Here is a 17,482-nt window from a genome sequence, read left to right on the forward strand (position 1 = left end):
TCCCAGGGCGCTGCCGCCAGCCCCTGGCCGTGCCCGGCACACGCTGCTCCCAGGGCGCTGCCGCCAGCCCTCGGCCGTGCCCGCCACACGCTGCTCTGCCCAGTTCAGCTCCTAACTCTGATTTTTGTGCGGCTAAACGAAAATAATTTTAGCACTATTGTTTTTTCATGGTGAGTTGGAGAAAGTGTTCTTTTCTGTACTTTTTTACCTTTGTTTCCTTTTTCAGTTTCTTACCCATACACGTTTTGGGGTTCTTTTTAACACTTTTAAGAGATGAACCCTCCCGTACAGACTAACCAAGAACTATTTTCATTATGTATAGTATTAGGCTCATGCTTCAAATTAACAAAGCAAGCACATTCCACATTTACAACCCCACCCTGAACAAATCTTGTCACATACACACACTTATTTTATGTCCTATACTGATTAGAGACAATAGCAATTTTGCACATAGACAAAGGGGATACCATATTGAGTAGAGACTTAATAGTTCACGTAGCTGATACTTTTACAATTCCTGTTTATCTAATTCAAATGCTCAGCTGATAAAATAAGACATACACAGAAGGTAAGAAAACGAGATTAATGCTGCAGTGATGTTTGCTCTTTTGCAATGCACCTCCTAGAAGCCAACTCATTGCTGCTTCCCTTAAAAATGAGACAAAAATGTCTCACTGAAAAGTGTCCATGGAGTCTGCTTTTGCACAGATGACAAACCTGAAATTTATATCTGCAACCCCTGATTTGGAAAATATCTGGCTATTTTCATCTTGTCAATTCCAACAATATATTTTTTTTAAGGTAGAGATGGAATAGATTTTTTTAAGCTAGAACTATTTTGCTGAAGCCAGCTCTCAACAGAAATACAGCAAATGCTCTTATTGTTTATGCTTTTTGTTTTAAATTATTATGAATCAATTCTGCTTTCAGCTATACAGCTAACATCTGGATTCCAGATCATCTAATGGTTCATGCCCTTTGAAAATGTTTCCTGTCAGCAAGATTTCTTGCTTTGGATTGGGAATTAGAATTCTATAATTTAAAAATATCCAGAACTCCTGAAAAGTAGCACTTTTTTAGAGTTCTTCCTTTAAACAGATTAAGTGTACTAGGAAATTATAGATTATTTCCCTAGAATAATTTTTTCATTTGTAAAAAATAAATATTTGTCTGTAGTCAAGTAACAGATGAAAATTTGTGAATTTTGAAAATACAGGTCTGATATATAATGAATGTTTAGAATATATTTTGTTTTACACATAGCTTTTTTATTTCCCAAGAAAGTTCACATTTTTTCAAATGAGGTTTATTATTCTGGCAAACAATGATTTGAGGAAACCATGATACTATGGCCACTTACCAACTATATGTCTGATTCCTCCTCAAGGGAATTTATTTCCTTGGCTTTGTGTCCGCTCCATTTTGTTTGGAAGAAAAAAACCCAAACAAATATTTTAGGTACTGTTCTCTTTGAAATGCTCATCCAAATATTTCTAGAAAACTTAATCTTCACTTTCTGCCTTCACATCCTAACTATTAAATTTATACTGAGTAAGGTGGAATAAAACAACTCAACCACAAAGAGTGTTTAAAGCAGCAGTGTGATCCATATGCAAAGTGTGGGGGGTCCAGCCAGTATGATTAATGGCTTGATGTAGTCATGGCTAAGACACATATGTATTCCAAAGATAATTCTGTTAATTTGAAACTCTCTTTCCTAGAATGACAGCCTACTTAGTCAGTTATTTCTAATAATCCTCCATACTGTAGCTATGCTGTGCATTTTAAGTTAAACAGCAACAATATGCCAATTAAATTTCTGCAGACTATATGATCTGAACACCCTACAGATCCTTCACTCTTTCAAAGTAGGTCCGTGTATACAGATTTTGTTTGATCTCTGGTTCGTGTCAACCTGGTTTTGAAACATACCATAACTAGAAAATGTTTCTTTATGATATGTTAGTTATCAGGAATGTGATCTACACTGATAGAGGAGGAAACAAGTTCATGCACTGATCTTTCTTCAAAAATGAAATTTATTCTCCTTGCATTAAGGTAGAAACCATACATTCTTCAAAGTTTATATTTTCTCCCTGTTTCAACTTTCATGATCACTGCCTTAAGCCTTATGATTTTAAGTGTACTAATTCAATGCTTGATAATATAATATATTTACTGATACATCATAAGAAGGTTAAGTGCAAAACTGTGTGTCTTGTACACAGGTACAAGACAAGGTGATCTAGTCCTGAGGAGGTCATTGGGATATTATTGCAGTGCAAGTAATACACAACAGAAAGTACAAGTGCAGAAGTATTGTGCATCCTTGCAGATGATGGAATGGACACAAGTCAACCCTCCTGACTCATATCAGATACTACGAAATTGTATTTTAGAGCACTGGAACCAAATTGATGTAGGAACTCAACATGACTTGACCTTTGAAACTGTTCTCTTGTAGATGCAGCAAGACGCAACAACACACAAGAATAACACAAGTATCTGATATAAGGATAAGGATAAGAAGAAATGGCCTCAAACTGCACCAGACAGGGCATAGATTGGATATTCTTCATGGGAAGGGTTAGCAGGCATTGGAACAGCCTGCCCAGGGAAGTGGTGGAGTGACCATCTGTTGGAGGATTTAAAATGTCTGCAAACATGGTTCTTAGGGATATGGTTTAGTGGTGGACTTGGCAGGGCTGAGTTAACAGTTGGACTTGATGATATCAAAAGTCTTTTCCAACTTAAAGGATTCTATGGTTAAGTTATCTGTTCAGTACTTCATCACAGTCCATGGGCTCACTGCCCTTCATTGCAAATCTATGCAATTCCATTGCACAAGTCTCAAAGGCATTTGAACAGAATATTTTTTCCCAACTCAACCAAATTTGTACCACTGTAAATTCCAGCCGTATTGTATTTTGGAACTGAAAATCCTTGTGAAACAGTATAATTCAAAATTTTAAAGTATCAAGTGTCTTACATTTTGGAATGCAGTAACTCAATACAGATGTTCAGATTCCAGTTGGGGCACTTGAGGCAATTGTTCCTGATATATTCTGAAAACAAACCCCAAAACAAAACAAAAAAATTATATGAGAAACAGCAGAATAGAATGTCTGAGTACACTCACATTAAAGAACTTGTCCATCACCAGATGGGTTTGTTCCAAGCAAACTGTGAACTCCAAACAGCTGAGCATCTCAGGAGTAGGCACAGTACTAAATAGAACACATTCTGGGAAACTTCCAAACTAAGAAGTAAAGACAATGACTGAAGCTTGGAGACTCTCATCATCACAAAAACATTTGAGTACAAAATCCCACTGTACTTTGGCACAAAACACTGAAGATGGTTTACACAGACTCAACTTATCCTCAAAGTAGCACAGCTGCTTTGGTGACAGTGGAGAACCTGAGATATCAACATGTTGCAAAGAAAAACTTCTGTCACACAGAATTTTTGATAAAAATGGAAGAGGCAGCAAGGAGCACAGCTGAAAAATGCAGTATGTTGACACACTACCAAAAGAAACAGAGTTAGATATGAAACACTTTTATAACAAGCTGACTACTGACAACGATACAGAAAGTAGGTGACAGCATTTCAAAGTCAAGACATTCTACATACTTGTTGATGTGTTTACAACATAGATGAAAGAGCAGTTTCAAGATTTCACAGAGAAATGCAGTCTGACATGTTGACATTGATAAAGTTTTTAAAACATCTTCTCATATAAAGCCTCAAAGAAAACTTTGTAATTTGCATATTTAGTCCAGCTATTCACTAATCAACCCTTTCATGTATTAATTCAGACCATACAGACCTATTGGTAAATTTTGGGTTAAGATGTTCAGAAGAGGACAAATACATTTAAATACACAAAGAAAAGATGGAATGATCACTGGACTTTGTCTACAGAATAATTCAGGGTGTCATAATGGTCTGACAGTTTTGTGAGTCTTCTTCTGGAAGGTGGTATGTGTGTTTTCTGCTGAAACATTCTGTAGAAAATTGGAAGCCCTGGCTTCCTATGTATTTCTAAAGAGGACTTGGGAATTTATTAAGTCTAGCCCAGCACTATGAAGCATGGTAGGGTTCTCCCTTCTCATTTTACCAAACAGCATTACAGTATTCACTCAAGACCCCTTCCCTTTCTGTGAAGTGATTTCAGTCCACATCTCCCATCTCATGAGTGAAAGCTATGAGTTACTCCATTATTGGGTTTTGTGATCCAAGCCTGTACCAGCTCTTTGAGGGTAAAACCATTTAAAGTTCTTTGGAATAATTAAACCTTATGTAGAAAGAGCACATATATGCCAATACCACTGTTTGACTCAGGAAAATCACCTTAGACTTGTGAGACCCCCCCTAACCAAATCACAGCATTCCCCTAGCTACAAGAAAATACAGTCATTTGTGCTCTTGTCCAAATGTTTATTTCATGCAAAGGAATTAAACCCACTATATTTGGGAACCAAATACCCACTAGAAGTAAGCAAAGTATTTCTAGTGACATCAGTGATGTTTGGATCACATTTGCAAGAAAAGCCAAAAAGTCAAATCACTATTTAAAAGTGAAAAATTGTTCTCATGCTAATAACATTGAATTGCAGGAGTGGATTTTATATAGGTCTTGAAACTATTTAATTTCGTATGAAAGAAACTAAATATGAAAACCCCATGCCTTAATAGAATGTTTCTGCAAGTCATACTAACTTACAAAAAGTAAGTTAGCATGCTATAGCATAGCTAAATGTTATAATGTGTGAATTTCAAGTGTTTTGTAGCCATTCATTACTTCTTTGTACTTAAGTGTCATGCTTTCCTGTTAAACAAGCTAGATTTGCAACATCTAGGCAACTGACTTTAATATTTGGTCTTCATAAGCTGACTACAAAATACCGAATGTGAAAATAAATTATTTCATAAAAAGTCTTATTTTCTTTGTCGAGAAGTTGCTGACAGATAAAATTCTCATTATATTCAGACAGTATTTTTATTTATACATATACAAATAGAAATCCATCTCCTGTCTCCTTGTTTTAGCACTTTATTCTGACTTAACCTCTACAGAGCCAGAATGGTATGACCAAGGAGGCTGTAAGAATCCCCAACCTGAGCTGCTTCATGTAAAAAGCCATTAAAGTTCACTAAGTCACCCCCTTTTTGAGACCTGTAACTTTTCCCTCCACCCTCCTGTTTTCTCCAAAGTGTGGCCTATGGCCTATATTCACAGTCTGTGCATAGACTGTGGAAGCAGAGGGATTTGAGGTAGAAACATTTCCTTGGGCAATAGAAATGGTAACAGCAGGAGTACCAAGGAAAACAGTGTTAGGATAAATTTCTTCTTAACAAAAAAAAAAAAAGAGAGAAAAAAAGGAAAAAATTCACAAAAAAGGTGTTCCTCATAGCTACTCTATAGGTATGGAGAAGAATCTTTATCACCTGTGCACAGGGTACAGAATACAGATCTATAGAATTAACTAAAACTCACAGTATATTTTTAAATAATAGTAATTAAAAATTGGACTGTGAGCAAGAGAAATGCACTAAAATATTAAGACAAAGCCCAGCAATCATGCCATTTTAGAGTACATATTTATCATGTTGCCAATCAGCTCCAACCACTGCTTTCCAGATGGCAGAGGAGAGCAGAGTCACAAGGCAGTTATCCTGATGGAGCTGAGATCTATCACCACAATAACAACTCTGCAGTAAAACAGGAGACAGCAGAAAAGCAGAGGAAGTTTACTCAAAAAAAAAAACCCAAAAACCAAAAAACCCCAAAAAACATAGGAAAGGACTCCAAGAGTGGCTGGGGCTCCTGAGAGGGGCATCTGGACCCTGAAGCCCCAGCTTCTATAGCACCGGCACCAAAAGAAAGATCTGGTTACACTGACTTACAGGTATTTCATGTTTCAAAAGTAAATTTCTATTTCCCCAAATGTACTCCAAGCTTTTAATCAAGGTTGTTACTACTGCTTCTTGTCATCTGTTTCCCAAAGATTAAAAGGAATTTGTCTTTCACAGTCTTTCTGCTTTGTCATTAGCTCACGGGTGTGGATTGTGTCTATTTCAAGGTTTGAAAACACAGTTTGGGTGTCACCTGGTCCTTTTTATCTGACACTGAGGGCATGAAACATGCCTCTAGCGCTAAACAGAACTAAACTTCCATAAAATCCTTGGGCCAAGTTGCTATCTTCAAGTGGAATATTCTTATTATGGTGAAAATTCAGCAGATTGTGGCTTTGCTTCATCAGCACTTCAGTAATTTCTAATTCATCCAGAACAGTCTTGTAGAAAAAGGTATTAAAATGAGATTATTTTAGGTGCAGGATTTTCAAAAATTTCAGTTATATTTTTGCATTATCCAAATTTTTCCTAGTTTTACATTAATAGTGAAAAATCTCAGCAATGTTATTTGCTATTGTCATAAAAACAAGCCAATTTTCTCCTGATGATTTATATAGCTAGACAGTATGCAGCATGTATCTTAAGTCCTATACAACTGAATTTTTCACAAAATGGTATTTCCAAGATATATTTTGACATTATACAAGGAATTGTGTGCCATATGTTTGGAGAGGATTAAAAAAGCACTATCCTCATATTAAACTGGGGACAGGGGCTTGCTACTTACATTATTTCCATTCATGTTACAGTGTTTCTAGTAATTTCTATTTTAAGCATAACAACCCTCAAGAAATATCTACAGAATTATTGCAAAAGAGAGGACCCCCCCGCCCCCCCAATACCAAACACAAAAGACAATGCTGAATTTCATTACTATAATTGTTGTGTTAAAACCAAGCATCTAGGTTGGTAATCTATCAGCTCTCAGGAAAAAGAAACAAAATTTCATTCATATACATCTAGTTTCTCTGGTTTAAAATTAATTTCTTTCAAATAAGGTATCAGTTAACACTACAGAGAGTTTTTTGCCCCTTTGCAATGCTCTATAGTTCTGAACCACTAGCTGAAAATAGGACTTAAGGCACTGGAGGAGAGTATAAGATGAGTTCAGGAGCTTTCTGTGATTCTGCATCCATTGAATTATTAGTACTTCTGAAAGTCAAGAAAACTGGGTATTGTGTAAAATTGCTTGAGGGAACAGCTTCAGTACATTAAAATACAGTCCACAGGCAATTTTCTAAAAGAACTCTCCTTACCACAGCTCTGTCCTCCTTTTTAATATTTTAAGGAGATGCCTAAAGTGGCATAGGTAAGACTCTCCTTTCAATACAACACTTCTCTTTGACAGAGTGCTCTGGTGGGAGGGCGCTCCCCGTGCCCACCGGGATGCCGGCACAGCTCCACAGGGATGCTGCCAGCCGGGCACAGCACAGATTCTCTCTCCGGGGTGCATTTCCTCCTCCTTCTGCGTGCAGCTGTGGAACCCTGCTCTCGGGGTCCCCGGCTCTCTGCTCCTGGGCTGGCAGCTCTTGGGAGGAACGTGCAGCAGGCTTAGGGAAACCCCAGACAGTCCCACTTAATGAGCTAAGGGTTAACTCCACCTCTGTTACACTGATGGAAGCGAGGAGGAAATACAGTCTTCTCTACAAGGCTAATCTAAGAGAAAGTATACATTAAAAAGAGTAACTAAAGCCTAGAGTTTTGGCACAGGGATGTGGCAGCTTTTAGAGATTTACAATTTTTTTATTTTTATTTGTAACATCACCCATAAGGGTTTGTTTCTTTTTTTGCCAAACAATGAAAAGAACCAGAGTTTAAAAGCTACAGTTCAAAAACATAAATACCTGTAACTTCTTCTGGGTTTAGAGTAGTAAATCCTTGTGTGCATGCATACTTGCAGATAAGTGGGCACAGTTTTACTTGTATGGAAAGCTAAGTGTTAGATTAAAATAACTGGTCTCACATCAGTGACTACTTCAAAAATAATATAAATGCTACAAGCATAAAAGATATGACAAGAAAGGTGTTTCAAACAAAGTCAGTTTTCCAGCTTATTAATTCTGGGAACTGAGTCTCTTCTTTATCACCTTTTTTTAAACCACTGATGCCAAAATATGGGAAGCATGAATACTAGCAGCATAGCAAAAAATTTAAAAAAAGAAAAAACCTCTAATTTTTAAAAAATTAGGATCAGTGGGTACAATGCACAAAGAATTCCATTTTAAAATCTGAATAAAATAGTATACTGTTCAAGAAATGGAGAACAATATCATGCTTTCCTAAAATGATCTTTTAACTTGAAGAATTTAGTCTTGCTAAAAGAGAAGCCAGTAACAAACAGGTGAATTTTTACTCATAGAGGATACACAAGAGAAGAAATTCAGCTAAGACCCCAAAGTAAGAGCAGTGAAACAACGAAGTTACAATTGCCTAGAAACAGCATAGGAGAGTGGAAAGTCTCGCCTTGTGCACTGATTTAAATAAAAGCCTGCATGTATGTTGTTAGATCATATTGGAAGTGACATTGTGTTAAAAGGTTTCAGCCATTGAAGTTGTACTGATGCAGGCCCGGGCAGGATTTGGCCCTGCCTATCACATTTATTATACATGTGCTGCTCCCTCTCCTGTTTTGCTCCAGCCTGACCTATTGGCTGTCCCTGCTGGCTGGGATGCTGACTTCATCCTTGACCCTGGCTTTCTTCCACACCCTGGTTCTCCTGTGGCTGCACATTACTGCTCTCATTGCTTTAGCAATCTATTTTTTACCGTCATTTCATCCTCGCTGAAGTCTCCCATTAAGAAATCTGATCATTTCAAGCTATCATCGAAGCTGTTTGCTTTCCTAATTTGAAATACTTGTATTTTGACCTCCGTGTTTCTCACTACAAGCACCCTGCAGAAACATTAAAATTAATCCTCTAAAGGCCAATTCTAATGTAAAATTATGTCAGTTTTCATCTTCAGCTATCCCTACCAGCTCTTCATTGATTGCAGGCTCTGTTAAGAAATGTCTCTCCTTGTTTTCCTCCATGGATTTTCTCCAGACTACGTTTTCATCTAAGGCTGGACTTTTCATTACACCTCTCCTTAGGAAGTAACTTTCATCAGAGCTGTGTGGATACCAAATGCCATCAAGTAAAACTGTTACACACAGCTTTGTTTGCATTGTACACAGGCAAATGCAGATAAAGTCAGCAGAGAATAAGGTCCCATTGGTCCCTGCTATGCAAGAATGCACTGGGATAAACAGACCATCTACAACACAATACCCCTAACTGTGCCCAAAGGATGTATTTAGGATAAAAAACAAGAGGAAATTGAGTTTTCTGAGTTGAGAGGGAATGGTTAGGACACAAAGCCTGTGGCTATACGAATATTGAATATAATAGGGATCAGAAAGGCTGAGAGGCTGTGCCTTTCCTCTGGCATGAAAGGCAGTGTTCATAGTGGAAGGAGGCATTACAGTTGCCTTATTTCCTTTCCCTTACTCAAATCTCTGAAGGCAGACACCCTGCTAAGCTGTGTGTTTCCAAAACAGCTTTAGGTCCTTGCTAGAAGAACGAACACCAAGACTTCAGCTCTCCCCAGCCACCCCCAATGAGCACTGTAATGTTCCTGTGAGTTACCACCCCCCCATAAAGCACCACTGACTCCACTCTGTTCTGTCCTTTGTTAGAGTTTTACCAGCATTGCTTACAAAACTGCTTCTGCTATCTGTAAAACATCCTTTTCTCAGTCCTTCCATCCAATCCTATTGCTTTCCCATTTGTTTTTCAAAATTCCTATGATAATACCTGTTTCTAAGTGACTCCTTGTACTTTGATACAAATTTCAGTTAACAGAGGGTCAAAAGAGAGAATATGAGACAGAGAGCAATGTCTGAGAATGCCATGGACTTGCATAAAGGTCAGTTTGCTACCACATTTGTACCAAAACCAGGGACACTTCAACATCCTGTGTTTGTTGAAGGCATGTACGTGTTACTAGGTAGCTGACAGCCCCTGTGGACAAAATATGAACAGCAGCCATTGCATCCCTCATGCCCCTTTCAGGGAATGCTAGCAGAAAATCTATTTTCAGTTAGGCAAAATATCTGGAGTACTCCCTCTGCTACTTGTGAATTAAATTAATTTCCAGTTTCCTTCTTAACATTAGATATTTTAGAAATGCCTATTAGAAAACAACATTTCCATTTTCACAGGTAAGTGTTTTGGGCTTGCTGCTTTCTTGAATAGTGACATAACTTTTGATCAATTTAACTCATGGTTTCCATATTTTGTAGCTGTAATAGGAAGCAGTTTTGTAATGAGCACACATTTCTGTGGCTATACCATATGGTCCTGTGGCTTGCATACCACAGAGTGAAGAACAGAACTAAAACCAGAATGTAGCCACCAAAAGTCTCCCTGGGAAGCTCATGTGCAGCAAAACCCACTACTTGGAGCATGCTCACACCAAATTACAGCACTAAAATATTTCCTCACTGAGAATATGAAAGGGATCCACAAACTCCAGGAATGGTGTTGTGTAGGAGCAATTTTGGAACAACTAATGTCCTATATGCCTCCCCACAAAAATATATTACAGCAGACAGCAAGCAACCAGATATAGGCAAGGCAGTGTCACAAAATAAAATATTCTAGGTGATTTTCTGTGCTTAAAGGAACATTAGAAGATTAAGGCAGTTGAGGACTCAAAAGGGTTCCTTTTTAAGTGAGTGTCCTGTCTATTCCAGATGCAGCCATATGTGCTATTTAGTCCATTGCCTCACCTGCCTGGAGAGGGCTTGTCTGAGACACCTGAACATGGAACTGGGTAACAAGGAGAACACGGCTCCCATGTATGTGCCAGAGGTCACAGCAGACTAGAAACATGGCATGCTTTTCCATGCAGGGAGAAAGAGAAGCAGAATGCCATGATCACATCCCTGCCTTCCCTGTGCCAGTTTGAGAAAAGCTTTCACAGAGCTGTGCCTGACACATGGGGCTGAAGCCACAGTAAACTTCAGCATGTTCCTCTGCCAGGCCACAGAAGTTACCACCTTATTCTGGCATGAGAAAAGCAACCTCTTTGTAGTTTTTTATATAATAACAATGAAGCTGGTTTTCATTTCATCACCTGTAGCTGAGAGTAACAACAAAAAAAGGAAAAATAAAAAACCCCAGACAATTGTCTTTAAAAATAAATGAATCAGTCAAGTCACAGCACACTAATCACAAGAGAATTCATCCTTGGAATTTAATACAGAACAAGCTCTGCAGTGCACCAGTACAGACTTAAAATAAAGCCTTTCCAAGGCATGTTATCATCTCAGTGAAAGGGAAGACAATCCAAAGCAAAAAACAACCAAAAAAGGCTCTATATTCAAATTCAGTACTGTTATTCCTACAGTAGCTGGCAAGCACTGCAGTAGTATTGGAGGCAGCTGACCTGGAAATATTACTACTTTCAGTATGAGAGACTGCAAAAAATTAATAATTTTTCTCAGATTTTACTGTTTCTGCCCAAAGGAAAAACTGAAGTGGCAACAGGAGAAAGTTACAAGTATATCATAGTCCAGAGCAAGGAATTCTTCCAATCTATTGCTGGGCTATGAGAGCCTAAAAATTAGGTTGCCTAGTTGCCCAGACTAGGATATGTGGTGCCCAATTTAAATTTCTATATTGATTCCTTTGGCCAAAGAACCTGGGAGTCTGAACCAGCAGCACATCCAGTTTTGTGCAAAGAGCTGCCAGGCTGGAAACACCTGGGCCAAAACCTACCTGCTCTGGAAGGCTTCCATGGAGAGTCTCTGCTGTACATCTTCGCTCTGGAGGAGAGGAGTACAGGAGAACAGAGTGTGGCATTTCTTCCTCAGTAAAATTTACCTGTAATAATCACAATATAATCTTGGAGTGCTGGGAAGGACCTCCAGAGTGGGCAGGACCTGAGCAGAGCAGGGAGGAGACAGCCCCCAGAGGCCTCTGTCACCTCCCTGGGCACAGGGACAGCCCAGGACACCAGCCCACAACCAAGCAGGGCTGGAGGGAGCAAGAGAGAAGCACTCCTACAACATCACCAAAATACTGGGCAATGAGCCCAGGCTGGGCTGAAACAGGGAGGTGGGCAGGGTGGGGAGAGGCCCCAGGTGGGGATGATCAGGCTCATCATTACTGTATTGACTTTTTTCTTTTTAATCAAACTCCAGAAATGAAAGTTACAGAGTTATTATTCAAAAAATTGATGCAATGAATACTTTAGGTGTAGTGTTTTCAGGTCTTATTCAATGTTATAGAAATAAAATAAGTGGTTATACAAGCTAGCATGAAAAGTGGGTGGTTTTTTAGGAATTTTCTCATTCAAAACACCTGATCACATGTTAAAGGGCCAGAATTAATGTAGATTATTAAGTTTTGCTCTGACCATAATAATGTCCACAATGACTATGCAGAACATCCTTTGCTTTTGTGGCTGGGTTATCCAAAGCAGGATCCTCCAAGTAGCTGCCTGCCCATTTACACACTCACAAACTCACCTGTCTACCTGGTACATGCTGCTAACAGCAGCACACAACCCAGCCCCTCTCTGCCCAGAGGAGGCATTTTCTCTACCTGCTTCTCCCTGGCATTTCTTATAGTCTTCCTTTGGCACCTTCTTTTATTCAAAATTGTTTCAGTGTGTATGATTTAAAAAAGATTTTAAGTTTCACTGCCTTTCATAGGCATTTCTTGGAACTTAGTGATGGGGACAGGTTTTGTCCAGAAAGTGCCTCTGCCAAGGAGAAATGCATAAAGAAAACATATTTCATCTGGATAACCCAGTGTTTCCATTAGAATCACATAATGTCTAATTATGTACTCCATAAATCTTCATATTTTGTTATGAAGATCTAATAACAAAGTCTGATAAATAGATTCTCTCCCCTGGCCACTACCAATTGAGTAGAAAAAATACTTGTTTATGAAGCTTTATTAATAAAATCTGAATAATTCAAACAGCTTCTTCAGTGAAGAAACAGCATATTCCTATTTGCATATAAATGAAATGATGCTTTAGTGTCAGAGTGAAGAATTAAATAATATGAATTTTTACAGTGCAGTCTTGACAGCCTCATAAATATTATGGTCATAAGTTGCAGTTTCCTAAAAATCTCATTTTATCTTTTATTACAAAAATATGACTAAAGGGCCAAATCCTACTCATTTTACATGTGTGAGTATTCCCAATGACAACACAATCATTCAGTAAGTGAGGTTACCACATTCAGCCTTATGTCAGCTACTAGAGCAAAACCACAGTGTTATCTGCATATCTACTAGGAGGCCAAAATCTCTTATTTAACCATGAGGAAATTCTTGTGTGTTGATAAAATATAAAGAACAAAGAAAACTGTAGCTGTGCATTCAAAGAGACAATATACAACATGAGGAAAGGAAAAGCACACAGCTCATACACATAAGATGCCAGATTTGCTCTTATACAGGCACCAGTTTGGCCAAGCCAAATATTCCTGTTAGGTGTAAGCAATCACAAAAGCTGCTGCAATTACAAGAACACCTGAATTACTTCAAACAGGACTGTTGCTGCTGAGGAAAGCTTTGATTTTATCTCTTTTCTTTGAAAGGTTGAAAAATCTCTGAAGCACAACCTCAGATCAGCTACAGAGAGAGCTGAACTGGATGAAACACATTGTCCTGGAGGTCAAATAAAAGTGAGGGTCATGACACTACTTAAGAAACTTCTCAGAGAGGGGTTGAGCAGTCTCAGCAGCTGAGACAAGAAATGGGTGCCTCCTCAACCTGTCAGTGATATTTATCCAGCCACAGGTTCAAATGTCCCTTATATTCAACATTCTTTTTTTGCATTTATGTATACAGTTATTGACTCACCTTTCAATCTTTTTGGTTCAGTAGGTAAGTTAAGGTTTTTAGTTCTTCATTGCATTTTCTCTGACTCCTGATCATTCTGTAGCTCTTCTCTTTGTTTTTTCAGTATCCATCTTGCAATGTGAGCATCAGAACCGTGCACACCATGGCACAATGTCCCTCAGCACTTTGCACATAGAGAAAAAAAATGTAACCATTAACAGCTGGGCTCTGTCTATAAGTCAAGGTTTGCACAAACCCTTTCTGTTACAGGAAACTCATCAGCTTACTCAGCTTGGCCTTTTTCAACTTTTCCATTGTGTAGGAGAGCCTACATTCCTTATTGGGTATATATCAATAGATTTTATTAAAACATACTTTGAATGAGACCCAGTTTATAAAAGGTTGAGAATTCCTCTGTCTTTGCCTGAAGTAATTTTTATATCTATTTTAACTGCCTTTAAATAGGCTGTAGAGACTGTTATTGTGGTATGTTTTCTGACACCACAACAATTCTTGATATTTCAGATATAGCTGATCAGAAAATGCTGGCAGAGACAGTCACTGACACATCTGAGTTCATTATTCTAGGGCTGCACTCATCTGCATGTGAGAGTAAAGCTGGCAATCTCAGTTTTCCTGGTTAAGAAATGGAAATTGAAAAACAGAAAAAAGGACTTTAGTCCCATGGTTTTCAAATCAATCTCTTCATGTTAGTGCAAGACTCATGAGTCCTGAATAATTGAATTTGACAGTATTCCTAAAGGGCACAATAGCATGAAGAGATGTGTCTCAACCTGGTGCCAAAGAGAGCAAACTTTTGCCATAGACTCACATTGCTAACAAAAAGAGTAATTAGAAGTAGGAAAGCATGTGTCATTTAGGCTAATGAAAACTGAATAGTACATTTAACAGTCTCTACTGTCATTAAAATTGAATTTTGACTATATGTATATATGTCTACTTCTAATACTGACAGGGAAACACCAGCTCTTATTTGCTCATTTCTAAATAGCTTCTGACTTCTAATTCTAAGTTTCTAATTTATGAATGGATGTTCTTGGCAGCAAGGGGATGTTAAGGATCTCCTGCCTCTGTTTGTGCCGGATACAATTCATCAATTACCTTCCTGGATCTTGCTTATTGTTTTTCTAAGGCTGGAGGACAGCACAAACATAGGGAGGCTTCTGGTTTAATTGACCTAGGGAGTGGTTAATAGATGTGCTGTAGTGTCAGCCCAGATCCTTTTAGGCCTGTTAGCAGACAGAAAAAGTTTGATTCAGCTGCAGATTCTGGCAGCAGTGGATGCAATCACACAGCAGTGTTTGGATCCTTTCTTGGCAAGCTCCCAGATGTGGGTTTTGGCCATTGCTTGTCAGCCATAGGGAACATTCTGCATGGGCCTGGCTCATCATCTGCCTTCTCACCCTTCATTTCCAACCTGGAGATAAAACCACAAGAGAAGGCAGTGCAGCAGTTTGGCTCACAGAGCATTAGATGTGCTGCTTTGTTTGTCAATTTTAGTTAATGCAATTTCTTCTCTTTCCTCCTGAGAAGCTCCTGCCGTGGTGCGTGGCTGGAACTGGATGCTCGGTGTTGAATGAGAAGATGGAGCCTTCTCTGCCCCACGAGTGAAGAAGGAGTTTCTGCTTACCCAAGCCAAGAGCAAACAGGGAGTGTCTCATGCTACAGCAAAGGCACAGAAGCTGTGCAGATGCAAAGCAGAAGTTATACCTTTACTTTTCCTAAATTCATTCAAATTAGAGCAAAAATAAGCAGAAGGTGCTTAAGCGAGTACTGAGGAAATCGAGTGGAAATGGCACATATAATCTGTCTCTCTCCTGTGAAGATGTACATGCAGAAAAACATTGATGAAGAGGTGACTTTTGAGAGGATATGAGAACAGTCATATTCAATTTGACTTAACTTCCTCCTTAAACAGAGGAGAAACAAGAAGGTAAAAACATGTAAATGAAAGCAAGCATCAAGGCTGGCGTTTCTGGCAGGCTAGAAAGAGTGGGGCAATACATTAAGAAACAATATGAGATTATACTACAAGGCCAGTTATGCTCATGGGAACTAAAAAATATAAATTTGACATGATAGAGAACCAGCATCACTGGAAAGATGGCATGAGAGAGCACAACATATTTGGATCAATAAGAAAGGAGGAAATGGAGAGGAGCTAATGATCAAGCTAGATAAATGACCTGGGTCTAAATGAAAATAATTTTAAGTGTTGAAACCAAGATGAATTGAGACATTGCAGGGAAAGAAACCACAGCTAGACAGAGTCTTGATAAGAAGATATAAAGAAAGCAGATTTCTTGCTGTGTGAAAGTGCAACTGAAGTGATGAGGAGGAAGTTAGCATGGATATGACTGACAGAGAAGTGCCAATAATGGGAGCTGCATAGAAATGGTGATTTGGTATTCTACATGAGGACAACTCCAAGGCAGGGAGGCCAAGGAAGGCAGATGAAACTCTGACCTGGCCAGGAGGCAGCAGAGCTAAGTATGCAACCTGTAAATAATCAGCAGCTATTTTGCAAGCATTAACTGGCAAATAGAATTCCTGGTTCAACAAAAATGGCTCTAGGTAAGATTGTCCCAAGAGGTTAATTTAGAATGATCTTGTTTGTCATTAGCACTAGGACAAACCTGCACTCATGAATGCTTAGGTTGCCCTTTGAACTTCTGTAAGATTACAGGGATAAAAGAAAGAACAGAATTTGGCCTACATTATTTTGTCATTATAACTCATTTAATTAATGTTTGGTATAATCTGCTTTTAAATTCAGTCACACTTAACTGAAATTAACTTCACTAAATCTCAAGCTGCTGCACTGACTGCTTAGAGCCCTAAACAGAAAGTGCAAATGAGAACAACTGTAGGAAAAGAAAAACCCACACATCAAATCAAAACCTACTAAAACCAACAAAGCAACTCAGCAACTCATTTCAGCACCCTCCTTCTAAAATGTGTAATAGGAAGAGCAGCTTAACAAAAGCGGTGGAACCTGTTTCTGCATTTAACGATTTGTTAACCCAAGTACAGCTCGTTACAAGGGCTGCAGTTGCAGATCTCTGCCTGACTTGTGCATTAAACAAATTATTTCTGTTCATATTCTAGTGAACAAGAGATCTCTATGCATTATCAAGTGCAGTGGAGCTACTCTTCAACAAAAGTAATATTATTTTTTCTTTAAAAAAAGAAATATTGATCAAAAATGTGTAATAGACAAGAAGTGCTAAATTCTTTCATTTACAAGCATACAACTGCATTAGTTTCAATAAAATCTAACTACTCCAAGCATCAGGAAACCTTACAGTGAATAGTTCCAATAGTTCCACCAAGTTTCCTTGTCCTGCTCATTGCTGGTCAGCAGTTACAGCGCAGACCAGAGCCAAGGTGCAAATGTAATGTTGTACTCGGTGCGATCGTTTTCGCTGTGCCATCAGGCAGTAAGGCAAAGCTGCAAGCCAAGCCCCGTTACAATGGTGTAGGTGGAACCTTCCTTGGCCTCTGGGTCATTTGGCTGAACTTATAGCGGAGCCATAGAGAACAAGAATTTACTGGGGACTCGGGGCTGGATTATTTCGCAATAACCACAGGGAGAAAACGAACTCTGAGGCACAAACACCGTTCCGGTGCCCAGGATCCGGCGGGCAGCTCCCGTCCGGAGCGGCGCCTGACCCCGGTGGGGGGCACAG

The 17,482-nt window shown here is 38.9% G+C and overlaps 1 protein-coding gene across 1 annotated transcript in view; it reads right to left on the reverse strand.

Annotated features, from left to right (window-relative positions):
- The window catches only part of HFM1 (helicase for meiosis 1), a 47,580-nt gene extending 35,845 nt beyond the window's left edge, over positions 1-11,735 (reverse strand). Inside the window, exons 1-2 of the mRNA XM_031057904.1 lie at positions 11,688-11,735; positions 2,993-3,068 (exon numbers count right to left, since the gene is read on the reverse strand). Coding sequence (XP_030913764.1) covers positions 2,993-3,068; positions 11,688-11,727 — 116 coding nt within the window. The 5' untranslated portion in view covers positions 11,728-11,735. The remainder of the gene's footprint in view (positions 1-2,992; positions 3,069-11,687) is intronic.
- Between the last annotated feature and the right edge of the window lie 5,747 nt (positions 11,736-17,482).

Source organism: Geospiza fortis, unplaced genomic scaffold (assembly GCF_000277835.1).
Source record: "Geospiza fortis unplaced genomic scaffold, GeoFor_1.0 scaffold403, whole genome shotgun sequence".
NCBI classification, from domain to species: Eukaryota; Metazoa; Chordata; class Aves; order Passeriformes; family Thraupidae; genus Geospiza; species Geospiza fortis.